At 37.8% G+C, this 17,774-nt stretch overlaps 3 protein-coding genes across 4 annotated transcripts; 1 reads left to right on the top strand and 2 right to left on the bottom strand.

The window, feature by feature from the left end:
• Positions 1-617: 617 nt before the first annotated feature.
• LOC133316563 (large ribosomal subunit protein eL20y) lies at positions 618-2,817 on the bottom strand. Of its 2 annotated transcripts, XM_061518323.1 has the most exons (4): positions 2,720-2,817; positions 2,521-2,636; positions 2,270-2,333; positions 618-1,157 (listed from the first exon to the last, which is right to left on the bottom strand). In XM_061518323.1, exons 1-4 carry the CDS (start codon positions 2,732-2,734, stop codon positions 816-818), a joined length of 537 nt encoding a protein of 178 aa, XP_061374307.1. In that variant the 5' UTR covers positions 2,735-2,817; the 3' UTR covers positions 618-815. The 2 variants fall into 2 exon arrangements, with proteins under 2 accessions (XP_061374307.1, XP_061374308.1); XM_061518324.1 differs by lacking the exon at positions 2,720-2,817 and having other exon boundaries at positions 2,521-2,645.
• Positions 2,818-4,996: 2,179 nt separating this feature from the next.
• LOC133316564 (large ribosomal subunit protein eL20z-like) lies at positions 4,997-14,320 on the bottom strand. Its single transcript, XM_061518325.1, has 4 exons — positions 14,080-14,320; positions 13,877-13,952; positions 12,787-12,901; positions 4,997-5,270 (listed from the first exon to the last, which is right to left on the bottom strand). The coding sequence occupies exons 1-4, from the start codon at positions 14,258-14,260 to the stop codon at positions 5,205-5,207; spliced, it is 438 nt and encodes a 145-aa protein (XP_061374309.1). The 5' UTR covers positions 14,261-14,320; the 3' UTR covers positions 4,997-5,204.
• Positions 14,321-14,555: 235 nt separating this feature from the next.
• Positions 14,556-16,608, top strand: LOC133316592 (small ribosomal subunit protein uS11). The gene is made up of 6 exons (XM_061518362.1): positions 14,556-14,711; positions 14,862-14,981; positions 15,077-15,122; positions 15,605-15,690; positions 15,942-16,071; positions 16,333-16,608. The coding sequence occupies exons 1-6, from the start codon at positions 14,709-14,711 to the stop codon at positions 16,398-16,400; spliced, it is 453 nt and encodes a 150-aa protein (XP_061374346.1). The 5' UTR covers positions 14,556-14,708; the 3' UTR covers positions 16,401-16,608.
• Positions 16,609-17,774: the final 1,166 nt, after the last annotated feature.

Here is a 17,774-nt window from a genome sequence, read left to right as displayed (position 1 = left end):
TGAACGTGAACCCAATGACTGATTTTGCTCCTGTTTTGTCTCGGAGGAAAGGTTACAAATCGCACCCACAAGATAGCACGTTCCCTCCACAGCTAGAACGCTTCCCAATCTTAGTTAATGCTTAAAATAATAAAACCAGTCGAATTTCAAAATCAACAGTTCAACAAGCACGGATACGAGGAACAAGATTCTAATGGGAGGAACATAAACATGACATCTAATTGTATTTACTTCAACTATCCAAATTTAATTGTGTTCACTCAAAAATTTTCCGAAAAAAAAATCAGGTACAAGAGATAGGAGATGAGACTGCCAATGGTTGACGTCAGTAATGTTTCAACAGAAGAAAATACTATACTTTTTTGTTGTTGGAAGATCCACCCTCGATTGATTCAACCATGAGAACTACACCCAACATTTGAGAACGGACTATAACTGCCAAAGGATCTAAAACTAAGAGCAAGGAGATTATGCACCAAGAGAAGCAATCATTTGCATAAATAGTTTCGAAGTAGTATAATTACTCCTTCATATGACTTATAGGCGGAACGCAGCCAACCATAACTAGGGAATAAAATAATATAATGCTAAATTTCAAGCAAAGGATAACATCCAGATTGAAAGACAAATTTGTTTGATTCTACTCAATTATCAAAAGGATTAAAGATAATATCCAATAGAAAATACGTAACCCAATAACGATAGTCTAAAAATACTCAAAACAAAATTCTGGCAATCAACAACCAACAGAATGCTTCTACCGAAAGCGCCTGATAGAGACACCCTACATACTTGTAACTCATCGATCAACCACATTACATAAACAAGTTGGGCTTTTTGGCCTTGTATGTGGTCTTCAGCTTCCTTGATGGTGGCCTAATTTTCTGGAAAACCAATGGGAACTTGATCTTGGAGTTGTGAAATTGTTTGGTGCTCTCCCTTTTGCAAAGCTTGGCTGGGATGGTAGCAGTCTTAATAATTTGAATGCAAGGGAACCGGACCCTGTGACGAGAAGCCATCTCATTATACATATGCTCCACTGCACCATTTAGAGTGGTATCACGGTACTCCTTATACATGTTGTGATAGCCGGTCCTACTCTGATACCGCAACCATATCCCATAGTTATTAATCTTGGTTGGGTTCTTCTCAAAAATCTGCAAAATAAGTTCACTTGTAGATGAATAAAATTGCATACATGTACAAATTCAACAAAATAAAGCCCACACAGTTCGCCAACATCAAGCCATTGCTACTGGATATATCTTCAACTATCTAGACACAGCTTTGCAAGATGCAACAATATGCATTAAATAAATATGTCACAAACTAACCAAACAGATTATTATTAAACCATAACAAGCATCAACTCTAAACATTACAAATACATACATTACAGGAACAGAGAAGTGCACTAGAAAACAGTATCAGTGAATACATTTTAAATCAGCAAAAAAAAAAAATCCTTTTTCAAAGATGACTTCTTTTGTAGGGTTATTTGAAAATAACATGAGATAACAAAAAATATAGGTTATCCAGAAGAGAAAGAAACAGGTCATGCATAATCTAACTAAAATGAAATTATATATTATTAACAATCATTTTAGCAAAACCATAGTAAACACAATTCAATAAAAACAATACAGTAAAAGAAAACAACAAACAGGGAAATGCAAAAAAGAAAAGAAAAACTGCAGACAATAGGAAATTATCAATCCTTGGCTACACAAGTAAGTTTAGGATAAATCTACATTAAAAAAAGGTAAATACAAAATCCTCAAGGTCTGCCATTAAATTTGCAATCCATAATAAGGTTAACCATCACAAAGGACTAACCACAATAATGTAGCAACAAAAACATTCAGCGGCAAACTTTGAAATACTTGGTGTATTCAGCGTTTTTGACAAGAAATAACAAATTCATTATTTTTATTCCATTATGAAATATAAAGACGAAAACTTTGTAGTAAGTATAATGCTATGCATGCCTTTTTCCTCAATTATAATTATCTTGTCTATACCATCAGATGCACTCCACAGCACTCATAATAACATTGAGTGAATGGCATACAAACATTTACATTGATGCCACTGACCACCAACAAAAGCATGAAAACTCAGCCAAGCATGAACTTATCAAACTATACATTCCCCAGAAGGAAACTCAATAATAAAAATGTCCCGTTCAATCCGGGCATTTTGATATGGTTTTCAACTCCTCAAGCCATATTTTCAATACAGGGAAACTAGAGCATAAGTGAGATTGTACCTCATTAATAGCAAGGACTTGTCCATTGCTCTTCTTAACCTTCTTCAGTTTCCTCAGGAAGTACCTAATTGAAAGCAATAAATCAAAAATTGAAAACAAAAACAATTAACTTTGATTTTGCTGGAATCGTAAAACGATACACCGAGGGAACAATTCATTACATTAGAGATCTCACAAAAAAACAAGAAAAGGAAAAGAAACGAAAAATCTAAATAGATCAAAGATGCGCTGACGAGAATAATATGTTTTACCAGAACTTGGACTTGGCGCGAACCTCGTTGGTTGCCCAGAGCTTCATGCGGTAAATCTTAGGGTGCTGATCGGAATCCGTAGGGAGAGCCCTCCCAACGACCTGGTACTGGTGGAACTGTAAACCAAAAACCAAAACGTTACAAAAACCATTCCAAAGCGAAAAGGAAATCAAGCACCGTTACTATGAGTTTCACTCACCCTGAATGTAACCATTTCTGAGAGAAGGAGAACACACACACTCTCTCTGCCTCTTTCTTTCTCAGTCGCGGTGCTGTGACGAAGGAGTAGGAGGAGGAGGAAGGGTTTTTGTTTATATATGAAGAGCCTTGAAACCCTAATTAAGAACTAACAGTAATAGGGCTCGTTCTTTGGGCCGGACCTTCTCAAGGCCCATCATGTACGGATATTATCTTTTTCCTTTGTAATGCCATTTTGTCGTTTTTATTTTCACCACGACCAGAAAATAGTGTTTGTTTAACTTTTTTTTTCGTGACTCATGGAGTCGTGGTTAATATAAATAACAAATCAAAAATAAAACTTAGTTAAATAAGGAAATTAATATTTTTAAAAATATATAAATGATATTGAAAATTTACGATATAGAGTTTGTTCTAAATTGATTTATTTCATTTTAATGTTTGAATTATTATCAAAGTATATAAAGATATTAAATATTACGAGCTTACAAAATTCTAAACTTCAATTTGTATCTATAATTTAATCCTTCAACGTGTTTTTACTATCAATTTGATCCTCAATGTCCGTGATATGATCAGTCCAAAACTGTATGGATCAAATCATACACGATTGAAGGTTGAAAGTTATGGGCTTAGAATTGTAGCAAGTTAGTCTGGTATTATGGAGAAAAAAGCTTCTTGATTTGGTTGTGTTGTGACTCTGGTGCAAAGGAAATAACTCTGGTACGTGCAAAGATACTCAGACGCTCAAGTCAGTATCAATGCGATGTGTATATATTTTTACTAAGAGATATGTACCTGGAATTGTTCCCTCCGTATTTATAGTGTGCTTTATGTCGTCCTTTGTAGGCGACATATTTTCTTATTGGTAATTCAGGATGGCTGCCCTTACGTCACAATTATTACCCTGTAGGCTATTTCTTGATGAACAAGTCTAGATGCCAAGCTGTTTTCATAGAGTGGTGGCAAACTGGAACTGTCTCATCTTCACTGATTCTCATATGCGGTGGACCTTATGGAATCTCTATGTCCTTTCTTAGTTCTTAAGTTTTGCCTTGCAGCTTAGTATGATCATATGTGCAATAAGCCTGTTTTGCGCAATAAGAGTAGTCCGCGCAATGTGAACATTGCGCCCACCGCCACGGAATTCCTCGTGGGCCTTTAATTAAGCTTTTACTTTATCCGAATCAGTTCGAAATCTTTAAATAACCATGCATTTTGGAGCATTGTTTTTTTTACTTATGTAGTCTGGGCTCTGAAAGTATTCATTTACACTCGAATTTAGCTTTAAATCAAAGAATCCAAAGAGTATTTTCTTATTTTTTGCTAAATTCTTTTTTGGTACAGCAAGGGCGTCAAGCCCAGAAATGAAAACGAAATTAAACAGGTTCAATAGAGGGACTTATTAGAACCCCATATAAATCACAATTAAAAAGTGTTGTATCTGAAATGGATAAGCTGATAAATAATATCTTTCTCAGTATTTCACTGTTTTGCGTTTCAACCAATCCGTATAGGTATTACAACCAATCCATATAGATATTACTGGCGTTTGGTAGAGATAAATTTTAAATTTTCACAAAATTCATATTGAAAATCCTAATTACTTATATTTGGTACAAGAATTTGTTAAATTTTTCTGAAAAAATAAGATTAGTGGAAATTAAAATTGTGAATAAGAATCCCATGAAATAATGTGGTATTTTTGGATCCTCGTGGAAAAATCTTATATAATTTATAGGACATAAATAACCCAATTTTAATATTTTCATGACTAAAATCTCTTTCTTGTTAAAGCCCTAGTCGTGATACTCTGCTTCACAAGATCATTGGTTTCTCTCTTTTCTTTCATGCCTTTACTGGGTTCCTCTCCTGCTTCACGCCGCTTCGTTCCGGTGACTATTTTGTGACATATTTTATTTTTTGAGATATTCCAATCGGTTCATCGTTTCGCGATTAGTTCGATTTGAGACGAATTCAGAATTAAGACTTTAAACTCATTTCAAAGATAGATAGTACTGAAAAGGATCAAATATATGCTCTTATCACCACCTACTTAGTTTCTTGACGCCAACTGAACTACCATCGTTTGGTTGAAACAACATTATGTTGCCTTCCACTCATTTCAATTTATTTTCCACCCGAACAAAAAATAGACATGAAACAGAAAGAACCTAATGCGGTACGGCGGATGAAATTCAATTACATATTGGACACTATTTTTATGAGTTTTAAAATTACTCAGGATCATGCACTTGTCAATGTGAATCAACCGAGGGAATTAAGTTAGAGCGAGTACATATATTTTATTTTTCTTATGCCTTTCCAAACTCCATCTGCTCTAATATGTAGTAGAAAATGCATTCCAGCGTGAATTTCCAAGAACAGCATCCATTGTTACTTTCACACAAGTTTCAAAGTATAATTTACAGGAAGGAAAGCTCCACAATGTTGTGCAGGTTAAAATGTACAATAAATTTTGTGCTTCATGTCAACTTCACAAGATCTTGACGTGTTACACCAGCGGTAAGAGCAACCACAGCAATGAGGGACTGTAAATTCAATACATAGTCGAAGTGAGCACAGGCAAGATAAAACCATCCAAATCAAATCAATAATTATAATAAATTAAAAAGGAGCAAATTCCTAAATGTCCTATAAATATTAACGTGTCACTATATTATCTATTTTTTTTTACTAAACTATTTTATCAGATATAAAAACGTCCTAAAATTTGTTGCTTAAAGGATATATTCGGAGGGCAATATAAGAACAAATTTGATGACTATTCAAAATATTTGAACATCTTTAAAAGAATAATGTAGTGATATCCTAATTTTAGAGAACCAATTTAGGAGTTTACTCTTAAAAAAGGATGCTTTTGAGAAAGTGCTGTGTTGGATTTAAAATATGAATAATGCTCGGTGTACATCAGAATCAAGTACCCTACCTCACATTTGTGTAAGGTGGCAAAACCAGAGTATAAATATGTACAAAATGAAGTGAAACTAGTTGTAATTAGATGGTGAAAAATGTAACGATGCTGAGATGATTGTGCGTGCAAGTAGCATTATTCTTAAAATTTTAGAAGAGCAAAAGTAACAGCAGCAATTAGGCTCTAGTTTATTATATTATTATTATTTCCTAGTTAGAGTTGCTCACACACCCATTTTTGCATAGAAGAAAGCAAAGCCCACTCTGCAGGCCATTGGATATGTGACTGTATGTCAGATGCATTACTCCTAGTTACATTACAATCCCTGGATCAGTCTGTATTATCAAACAGCATAATGCAGCAATAGACCTATCTAACATTATCATAGATGAACCCAACATCTAAAGAAAGCAGATCACTTATTTGTATCGTCATTATGATAGTAGACAAATGGTTAAAAAAGCCAGTGAGGTCATCCAATTCCAACAGTATTATATGTCAATTGTAATTTTCTCTTTAATATTTTCCATCTACTTAGCATGTATGCTGAAGAGTTTTGGACCGCCAACATTTACATTTCCAAGGTAAGTGACCAATTGGCAAGCGAAGAACCTCTCAATACCAACAGCAGAATAAAAAGGACCTTGCTGCAGTGAGTTTGCAGCCAGACAACAGATCACCTTGGGTCAATACTATCCATGGAAAAGGACGGTTGATAAAATTGAGAATATCTGACTCAAAATAGGAGTAGACAATTGATTTGACATCCCAGTAACAAGGGTCCCATTTTTGTGCGTGCTCATCAATTTGTAGTAAGGAATTTCTTAAGATGGTAAAACAACCTTGGAGAATTTTTAAAGAATGTTCATACCGATTTACTTAACAGCCAAATGCATCTAACATAGTTCTTAATATGAATGATTTTATTCCTCTTGTATAGTCATCAATCTAAGGGGACGAACCGGAGCAATGGTAAAACTGTTCCTTCATGACTGAAAGATCATGGGTTCAAATCCAGGAAACAGCCTCTTTGCAATTATGCAAAGGTAAGGCTGCGTACAAGGATTTCCTCTACCCCACACTCGCTAGTCAGATTTAAGGGGGAGTAGTGGTATAGTCATCAATCTATACAAAAAACAATGCATATAACCTCACTATCTCAGACACTTCTTTTCCACTCTGATGGGCCTCTCAAGCCATATGTCCAAGTGTACAGTCGAAAGGCCCATAGGAGGAAGGGTATGGACACATCACAATTAGTTACTGATGGGGACACATGGCAAGCGATGAATGGAGAGGAAGATATTAGAGAAATGGGAAAAGAGGTGAGGGCAGTATAAGTTGGTTACGGGAAAGGAGAGAAGGCAAAAAAGATTATTGTCAATATGTGGGTTAGAGCACTGAGAAGGTATATGCCTCGGTTGCTGTAAGGGATAGGTGGGAGTGTAATCTTCTTTTATAATCGGCCAGTCCATTGTTAGGAAGTGGCCTTAATCTTTACTGCATTGTTAATTTGCTGTCATGAATCTGAGGGTTGACACGATGGTGTATGCCTCAGCCTGATTATAATAAAAGTTGTTATTCATCTTCTTCTTGTTATTTCTTTGCAATTATCCAAGTATCAGAATCAGGTACCAACATTTGGTATCAAAGCTCTTTTCTGGGAAACAAATAGTGAATGGTGTTGACAAGAAATATGGACCACCGAATGGAGACGTTGGAAGCTAGGGTAGGAGGAACGGAAGAAGGTGTTCGTCGGATTGAAACAAATCTGGCTGAAGTTATGAGAACCCTTCAGGACATAGCTCGAGCTGGGAGACCCGGAGGATCTAACAGTGATGGCAGTGGAAGCCAAGGAGGAAACAACGACAACAACGCAAGAATAGTGAGGAACGAAGAAAGAATGAAAAGGGTGGAGGTCCCTTACTTCTCAGGGGAGGATCCTTACGGTTGGATCTTTAGAGCTGAACGATACTTCAGGGTCAATCGAATTCCACCAGAGGAACAGTTGGAGACGGCATCGATTTGCTTGGAGGGAGAAGCTTTGAGTTGGTTCCAGTGGTGGGAACCGCGAAACCCATTGGCAGAGTGGTTGATCTTCAGAACGGCAGTGTTACAACGTTTTCATGCATCTCCTTCTGGAAATCCATACGAAGCGTTGATGGAACTGAAGCAATTGGGGACGGTGGCTGAGTTCAGAAAACAGTTCGAAGTGTTGTCCGCTCCGTTAGGACAAGCGGATGAGGAATTAATGCAAGCAGCATTCCTGACTGGGTTGAGACCGGAAATTCGAGCCGAAATTCGCTTGCACTCACCTGGAGATATTGGGGAGATGATGATCTTGGCTCAACGGGTTGAAGAACGCGAAGCTGTGTTAGGAAGGGGAGATGGTGGAGTAGGCCGTACAGGGATTGGGCTTCATAATAGTCATATGGGGGGAAGTAGGCCCGCGTTGGGAAATAAGGGAGGTGGGAGTAGATGGCAACAAAATGGGCCTGTAACGTCGGCCCAAAGCCCTACATCCAACACACTTAATACCCAGGTGTCGTCAGCAGCCAGCCACACCCTCGCGAATCCTAATCGCGTTGGGGGGGCTACGAGTGAACCAGGTGGTACTCAACCACCAGGAGCGACAGCCAACGCGTCAGATGGCCGCCGGAGAAACAATTTCCGTCGACTTTCGCCGGAAGAGGAGGCTGATCATAGGCGTCGCAACCTATGTTTCCGTTGTGGAGGACCCTTTGGTCCTGGGCACGTGTGCCCTAACCCACAGTTGCGCGTGATGCTTGTGAGCGACGATGGGGGTGCCGACGGAGATGAAGATCCGATTCAGGAGACAGGGGGCGAGGACCAACTGGAGACCCTTCAACTCAGCATTCAAAGTGTGGTGGGTATCACCTCCAACCGTTCGCTGAAGTTATGGGGGGAGATTCAGGGCCATAAGGTGATGGTGCTCGTGGATACCGGGGCATCTCACAACTTCATTGGGGAGCATGTGGTAGATATAGTGGGGATCCCATCCTTGCAATCAAGGTCTTTTCGGGTGGAGGTGGGAGATGGTCACCGAGTCCAAGGTATGGGAGTTTGTCAGGGAGTCACTCTAGTCTTGCCTAATGTGTCAATCATTCAAGACTTCTACATATTCTGTCTTAAGGGGGTGGATGTGGTGCTGGGATTTTCGTGGTTGGAAGGCCTGGGAGACATTCAAGCTAATTTTGGGAAATTATCCTTACGGATTCCATGGAAAGGGAGCATGGTGACCTTGCAAGGCGATCCTGAGTTATCTTATTGTCAGGTCTCTTACAAGAGCATGAATCGCGCATGGAAGAAGAGCACAGAGGGGTATTATATTGAACTGGGGTATTCAGCAATGGAGTTAACTGGTACTCCCGATGAGGATCCTCGGGTTGCAGAGCTTCTACTGCAATATGATGATGTTTTCCAACCCCCCTCAGAACTACCACCTTCTAGAGCATGTGATCACAAAATTCTACTGAAACAGGGGGCAGACACCCCTAATATTAGGCCTTATCGTTACCCCTACTATCAGAAGGAAGAAATTGAAAAGTTTGTCAGAGAGATGTTAGTAGTGGGCATGATCACACCCAGTTGCAGCCCATATTCAAGTCCCTTAATCTTAGTGAAAAAAAAAGATGGGAGCTGGCGTTTCTGTGTGGACTATAGGGCCTTGAACAAGGTAACTATTCCTGATAAGTTTCCTTTACCTGTTATTGATGAATTGCTTGATGAGTTGCATGGGGCTGAGATTTTCTCCAAGTTAGATTTGAAATCAGGCTATAATCAGATTCGAATGAGGGTAGAAGACATTGAGAAGACCGCATTTCGTACGCATGAGGGCCATTATGAATATCTTGTAATGCCCTTTGGCTTAAGGAATGCCCCTTCTACATTTCAATCACTGATGAATACGGTCTTCAAGCCTTATCTGCGAAAATTCGTCTTGGTTTTTTTTGATGACATCCTGGTGTACAGCAACTCTTTAGACCAACATTGTGACCATTTGAAGATAGTGTTGGATGTCTTGAGACAAAATCATTTCGCTGCCAACAAAAAAAAATGCACCTTTGTGGAAAACGAACTCGAATACTTGGGTCATCTTATTTCCAAGGAGGGTGTCAAGGCTGACCACCACAAGTTGGAGGCTATGTCACAATGGCCTACTCCCACAAATGTGAAAGGTCTTCGTGGGTTTTTGGGATTAACGGGATATTACCGGAGGTTTGTGAGACAATATGGTCAGGTTGCACACCCATTGACTCAGCTGCTCAAAAAGGACAGCTTCGTATGGAGTGAGGAGGCTCAATTGTCCTTTGAAGCTCTCAAAGCGGAGATGTTGTTGCTCCCAACATTAGCACTGCCTAACTTTGATGAGACCTTCTTTGTGGAGACAGATGCATCAGGAGTGGGGATGGGGGCTGTATTAATGCAGGTAGGCCGCCCTATAGCATTTCTCAGTAAGGCTTTTTCTGACAAAGATAAAGTACTCTCGGTCTACGAACGGGAGTTAAAAGCTATCGTGTTTGCCGTCTACAAGTGGCGTCACTATTTGTTGGGGCGTCATTTTGTCATTACAACCGATCATAGGAGTCTCAAATATTTGACGGAGCAACGATTAATGGTCGAAGGACAGCAAAAGTGGGTGGCTAAATTGATGGGATATGATTTTGAAATACGTTACAAACCCGGAAAGGAAAATACAGCAGCGGACGCGCTTTCTCGTGTTATGGATTGCAAGGAGCTCACCAAGGTCACCAGCCCTGACTTGCAAGGACTGTCTGAAGAGGTCCTTCATGATCCAGTGACAAAAAAAATTTTCACTGATGTCGTACAAAATGCTACTTCTCATCCGGGTTATCAAGTACTCAAAGGAAGTTTATGGTATAAAAACAGGTTAGTTCTCCCTCGATCCTCTCCTCATCTTGCTGCCATTCTCCAGGAGTTTCACTCCTCTCCTTGGGGTGGCCATTCGGGGGAATTGAGGACATTAAAGCGCGTGGCTGGTGTTTTTTTTTGGAAGGGAATGCGTCAGGATGTGGCCGCTTTTGTGCGAGCTTGTGCTGTTTGTCAACAGCAAAAATATGATCATTTGAAGCCTGCTGGGTTGTTACAACCGTTGCCTATTCCTCAACAAGTGTGGGAGGAGTTGTCCATTGACTTTATTGGGGGCTTGCCAGTTTCCAAGGGGACGGATACCATATTGGTGGTGGTGGATAGGCTTTCCAAGTATGCCCACTTCATGACTCTTAAACACCCATATGATGCTCAGACCGTGGCTGCTGTGTTCTTGAGGGAAGTGATTCGGCTGCATGGAATTCCCAAGTCCATTGTGTCGGATCGTGACAGAATTTTCATGAGTAAGTTTTGGGGTGAACTCTTTAAACTAACGGGCACTAAATTAAAGTTTAGTTCAGCCTATCATCCCCAAACGGATGGCCAAACCGAGGTTGTCAATCGTACCTTGGAGACTTATTTGCGTTGCTTTGCTAGTGGACATCCCAAGGGGTGGGCTAAGTGGTTGTCTTGGGCTGAATTTTGGTTCAATACAACATATAACAGGTCTATTCAAATGACCCCATTTCGAGCGGTGTATGGTCGTGACCCGCCATCTCTTATTTCTTTTACACCTGGCAGCACAACCGTGGCAGCTGTCGATACATGGTTGTGGGCTAGGGATGCTATTTTGGTGGAACTAAAACAGAATTTGTGTCAAGCACAACAGCGAATGAAGCTGCAGGCTGACAAAGGGAGAAGGGAGGAGAATTATGTGGTTGGTGATACGGTTTTTGTAAAGATCCATCCTTATAAGTTGAGGTCTTTAGCTAGGAGAATTAATCAGAAATTAAGCCAAAGATTTTATGGACCATTTACAATTTCAGCAAAGATTGGACCCGTGGCTTACAGGTTGGAGCTCCCTTCATATTCAAAGGTCCATCCTGTCTTCCATGTCTCTCAATTAAAGAGAGCTATTCATCCTTCTTTGGTGGTACTACCCCTGCCTAGGTGCTTGTCTGCTGACTTAGAGTTACAGTTACAACCGGCTGCTGTTTTGAAAGCTCGTCGTCTCCTGGATGGTACGAGTGAAATATTGGTACAATGGGCAGAGTTGGATGATTGTGATGCTACATGGGAGCCATTAGAGGAGTTTCAAGCTGCATTTCCTTATTTTCACCTTGAGGACAAGGTGGATTTTGAAGAAGGGGGTATTGATGGGCCTCTCAAGCCATATGTCCAAGTGTACAGTCGAAAGGCCCATAGGAGGAAGGGTATGGACACATCACAGTTAGTTACTGATGGGGACACATGGCAAGCGATGAATGGAGAGGAAGATATTGGAGAAATGGGAAAAGAGGTGAGGGCAGTATAAGTTGGTTACGGGAAAGGAGAGAAGGCAAAAAAGATTATTGTCAATATGTGGGTTAGAGCACTGAGAAGGTATATGCCTCGGTTGCTGTAAGGGATAGGTGGGAGTGTAATCTTCTTTTATAATCGGCCAGTCCATTGTTAGGAAGTGGCCTTAATCTTTACTGCATTGTTAATTTGCTGTCATGAATCTGAGGGTTGACACGATGGTGTATGCCTCAGCCTGATTATAATAAAAGTTGTTATTCATCTTCTTCTTGTTATTTCTTTGCAATTATCCAAGTATCAGAATCAGGTACCAACACACTCTAAACGAACTTGACCTGATTGAAAGACTCACACATCCACCTGTCAAGATTAATTATAAAGGACAACTAAGCATAAATATGTCACTGAAGTCAATTCTAGATCCTGGTTATTAACTGGGAAACAAAACTAGCTTTTAAACATCACTTTCCATTTAGAGGACTGGCTTTAAGGAAGCTGCAATTTCTGCATGAAATAGAGCAGATAAGCAAATGGACTTTTGGCAGCAAATCATCTTATACTGCTTAGTATTATCATGAAAAAAAAGGGAAAAATACATATGAATATGATGCATATCTAAGAGATTAAAAGTGCAACAACCACAAATATCTTCCAAAGTCTTTTTAGCCGCCTACCAACTATTGCACTAAATGACTTGCAACCATTAATGCATTAAAGACAACCTGAAACAAGTGAAAATGAAATAATTTGCGTTAAAAACTTACAGCAACTGTACATGCAATTAATCCAGGCTTTTCACGATAATCCATTCGTACGCATAATAGAAAGAATGTTCCGATGTACCAGGGAACGCCACCAAGAAAGAAGCCAATTATAAACCTTGCAATAAAAATTAGATTAATATCATCATAGAACATATATACAACTTTTAGAGAATTGGAACTGCAAGCACTTAAATGGATATGGGTATAGGCGGTTTATCAAAGGATCCAACCACCACCATCATTATCACACCCTAGTCATAAAGACCAGGACAGGTGGCTGTTGAACTTCACACTCATTGACATCCAATTTTAATCCATTCTCTTATAATTTTTGTGTTATCTATAGCTAAAAAAATTCTCTCTGTTATTTGATTGATATAAAAACATCGCATGATGATAGCATAGCTGCTTAACTTTAGCACTTCAATTTGATTTTGGTATATATTCTGCTATCAAATGATTCATTACACTTGCTTTCTTTGTTGCCATGTATAAATGTAGCACCTAGCTTTCTTTTGTCCAACATTCATCATGAGTACAGGATGAAGGTCCATTCAGCCACAGACCAATTTTTTTTTTCAAAGGAAGAAGATGAACAAGAAGATAATCTGGTGCAAAACGGAGATGCAATGCCAGAGGTAAGTTGCCTTCTCGAAGCGTGCAAAAAAGAATCAAAAAAATAATAAAAAAGATGCTTCAATGAAAATGGGCTTTCCAATTCCATTGCACATTGGAAAGCCCATTTTCAAAAAAAGCAAGGGACTGACAACGATAGGCAGCAGAAGAATACAAAGTTCAGAATAAGCAACACAATGCTTTCAGATGGTACCATGGCTGCGCAATCTCCACAATTATGAGGGGAAATGTGGTGTTTAATTAACAGCTCATCCTTTCATCCAGAATTTTAAAAGAAATTGCAAGACATGATGTTAAGCTTATTTAATTGCAAGCATTTAGAACTATGAAACAAGTAAGGCCCCCTAAATGACAGAAATTAATAACTAAATTTAAATAATAAAATTTTGAAGCCAATTACATTTAAGTCAGCATTTGTTATATAAACTTGAACAAAATGAAAAACTGAACTTACAATAGCCAACCCAGACCAAGTCCACAGCAAGGAAGACGGTGTTCTCTTAGGGGCCTTCCTTCAGCAACGGCATAAACTTGCACAACATCAAAAACATTGTGAATACATTACAAAGGAGACAAAATTAAACATTTGTTCTTGTCTGTCCTCTAAGAAAAATCACGTGGGTTAATTATGTATCCAATAAAAATCTATGCTTGTACCTGGAACGGCGACGTATCCTTGTCCTTGGTAATAAGCATGAGGGCCACCGTAGGGAGCTGGTGGGGCCGCCGTAGGATAGTAATTGGCGACGCCTTGAAAGGTGCCATAGTAAGGGTTATCGGTGGCTATTCCTCTGTTCTTCCCCTCATCGTTCATCGAAGAAGAAACATTGGAAATCATGTTTTGTTATGATCGTTATCGTTATCATTATTATTCTCGTATAGTCATAAATTATGTTGCTGAGTTTTCGCAATGCTTTGCAATTGTTTGCTTCGCTGGCAAGGCTTTCTCGAATTTAACCTTGGACCCGATTCGTTTCTTTTTGGCCCAAAGCAACTGCGTATTAATTAAATAAAAGGGCTGAATAGAGGCCTCAAAGAGCCCAGGCCCAAAACTCTACTTTAATTGAAGAATTCCAATTCCGTAAATAAGAAAGGTTGAGGGGTTTAATCTTGCAAATCCTGATTCTTCACATTTGCAAAACCCTAATCTCGCTATCGTATAAAAACGAAGCAAACGCTGCCTCCATTTTTTCACTTTGCGAAGGGTGATTTTGCAGGAGCAACCTTAAAAGCCAAAGCTTCATCCAAATATCCGAAACACTTCGTTACATTGCAAGTTTGCAACCATGGTATGTAGATCATAAACCCATAGACTTGTCCGTTTTCTGTGGAGCCGTAAATTTTCTATTTTGAATGTTGGGTTTTTTATAGGATTGGTTTATGTGTTTGGGAATGCAAGATGGATTCAATTCTAATAGGATTTTTTTCTCTCACTGTAGTCGAGGAGAAAGGTTAGGGAACCAAAGGAGGAAACCGTTACTTTGGGTCCAGCTGTTAGAGATGGTGAACATGTCTTTGGCGTAGCTCGCATCTTTGCATCGTTTAATGACACCTTCATTGTTAGTATATGCAGTTTTTTTTTTTTTTTCATTTCTTCATTTGGATTTTCATTTTCTGAAGGCTGGTTGTAATTGGATGATTTTTGTGATTGCAGCATGTCACTGATTTGTCTGGGAGAGAAACCCTTGTCCGCATCACTGGTATGAGTGTTTCTCTTCACATCACAGGAACTATTAAATTATTGCACATTATTAAAGTGAAAAATATAGAAATATTAGTTATTATTTAGTTGCTATCATTTTTCCTGTTTTTAGTTAATTTTCACATGTTTTTATAATATTGATATTGGAATTGCCCTAATTCAATTTCAGTGGATTTCATTCTTCATAACAATTTATTTCCTTTGTGTGAGATCTTTATGTTTGAGCTGAGGCATCCCCATATCCCACAATTGTTGTGCTTAGTGATTTTGGCCTGCCCTTTTTATAAGAAATTTTGCCCTTCTCTATGAAATTTTATTTACAGTATCTTAATCTTTGAGTTTCTCAACTGGCAAAGTTTTACTTGGTGCCCATTTCTATATCACGACCCAAACATTCTTAGCTATCGTAAGATTTTGGGTGAATCATTGGAAATAGGACAACTGCTGATGTATTCTTATGTCTTTGCTTCCTAACTTCAGGGGGAATGAAGGTTAAAGCTGACAGAGATGAGTCATCTCCATATGCTGCTATGCTTGCTGCACAGGATGTTGCTGCCAGATGCAAGGTCATAAGATTTCTATTAACCTTGTTAACTTTCATGACCGGCATGCTGCTTTCTTCTTTATGAATTTGATAGAATTCCAACTTGATCTTCGGGCTTTTATAGCCATTATCATTGATGATTTCTTCTAGTGAGATGTTTGAATGATTTTGTACTGGTAATGGCCCGTGAAGTCATTGTATTAAGTAGGATGTTATTATTTTTTTGTGAAGATGTTGAAATTTGTGTTCTGATTCAAATTATTTTACGAGCAGGAGCTTGGCATAACTGCTCTTCATATCAAGCTCCGTGCCACTGGTGGAAACAAGACGAAAACACCCGGTCCTGGTGCTCAGTCTGCTCTTCGTGCCCTTGCTCGTTCAGGAATGAAAATTGGCCGTATAGGTATTTTCCTTTTTAACAACAAAACCTTAAAGAACTTGATTTGCCTTACACAAATGTCTCATTATTGTCTTATTTTTTATTTTTTGTTATTTATATATTTTTTGTATAGCTAATTGGTATAAAGCAGTAATTCCCTTGTGTTCTGTGATGCGATGTTTCATTTTGTTTCTGTATTCATTGTATTACTCAGATTTGTTTTCTAATTGATTTAAAATTGTATGGCATTTATTATCAATTGATGCATGCGTCTTGATTTTTCAGAGGATGTCACTCCCATTCCTTCGGATAGCACTCGTAGAAAAAGTGGTAGAAGGGGTAGAAGACTTTAAATTGTTATGGCATATGGCTGGAGTTGCTATCTTTTACTTTCCATGCTAAACAGAACTGTGGCTTTTTTTTTTTAATTTAGCTGAGTTGGATTTCAATATCTAAACTTCTATTGTATTTCTTGAGTTATAGACAAAGAATTCTTACTTGAGTTCATTTCGACATTATTCTTAAATAGACTAATGAAAGTTTTGCATGTTCTTTTCGACATTATTCTTCTTTTTTTGTTGATTCTTTTTATTGATCCAACAATAACAAAAATTGAAGGGAGGTTATATTACTCTCTCTTTCCTTTCATTTATTTATAGTTATTTTTGTTATTGTTGGATCAAAATAAAATTAATGGTCCTCACTGGATTTGATTTTGTAATTATTAATTTGATTTTGATCCAGTGATAATAAAGATGATTATAAAGATGATCATATAAGCGGTTGGATGAGAAATATGAATGTAAATATAATTATGTTGCATGTACTATATATTCATATTGGTGAAAATATTAATTAATTTGAAAACAAAATTATTAATAGTCAATTGGATATATTTCAAAAATAAACTGCATCTTCCTCTTAATATTTGTGAAAAATAAGCCCAAACCCATCTTCTTTTGCATGGCTATATAGATATGAGTAGGGTTATATTTACAATTTTTTTTTTAAAAAAGTTATAAATTATATTGTCTGACGGGCTATGTAGCACCGATACTGACACTGGACACGTGACACGATACGACACGACACTCCGACACGTTAATTCTAAAAAATGTTAGATTTCGACACGTTAGGATATATTTTGATATTAAATAATATTTTTAATTTATGTAGTATATATTATATTTAATATTTAATAATTTAACAAAAAAATGAATCTAAACTTATAATATTTATAAATTTTGTAAAGAAGCATAAGATATCCAAAATATTTATATTAAACTCAATAAAATGGTAATCATAATCCAACGAATCTAATAGTTGAAACTAAAAACTCAACGTAACGTAACCTTTTGAATTTCTATAACCCGTGTTGGAGTGTCGGGGAGTGTCGGAGAGTGTCGGACACGACACGTCAGAATTTTTGAAGTGTCGGTGCTTCATAGCTGACGGGTAATACTCTATTAAGAGTATATTATCGTCAGATATAGTGTAGTTTGTAAATAAAAAATTTGTAAATATAACTTTTTCTTATATATATATATATATATATATATATAAATATATATATTTATATATATATATATATATAAATTTTGGGTTCGTTTTTTTTGCGATCAATATAGTTAAGTTATCTACGTTGAGTTTAAAACGTCATTTTGGGTAAAAATCATGATATTTTTTTAATTATAATTTATTTCAGAGTTATAATAGTATTTTTTATA

This window comes from Gastrolobium bilobum, unplaced genomic scaffold (genome assembly GCF_033153095.1).
Source record: "Gastrolobium bilobum isolate Gb01-03AN ecotype WA unplaced genomic scaffold, APGP_CSIRO_Gbil_v1 utg8498, whole genome shotgun sequence".
Classification (NCBI taxonomy): Eukaryota; Viridiplantae; Streptophyta; class Magnoliopsida; order Fabales; family Fabaceae; genus Gastrolobium; species Gastrolobium bilobum.
This window is presented reverse-complemented; position numbering and strand designations above follow the sequence as displayed.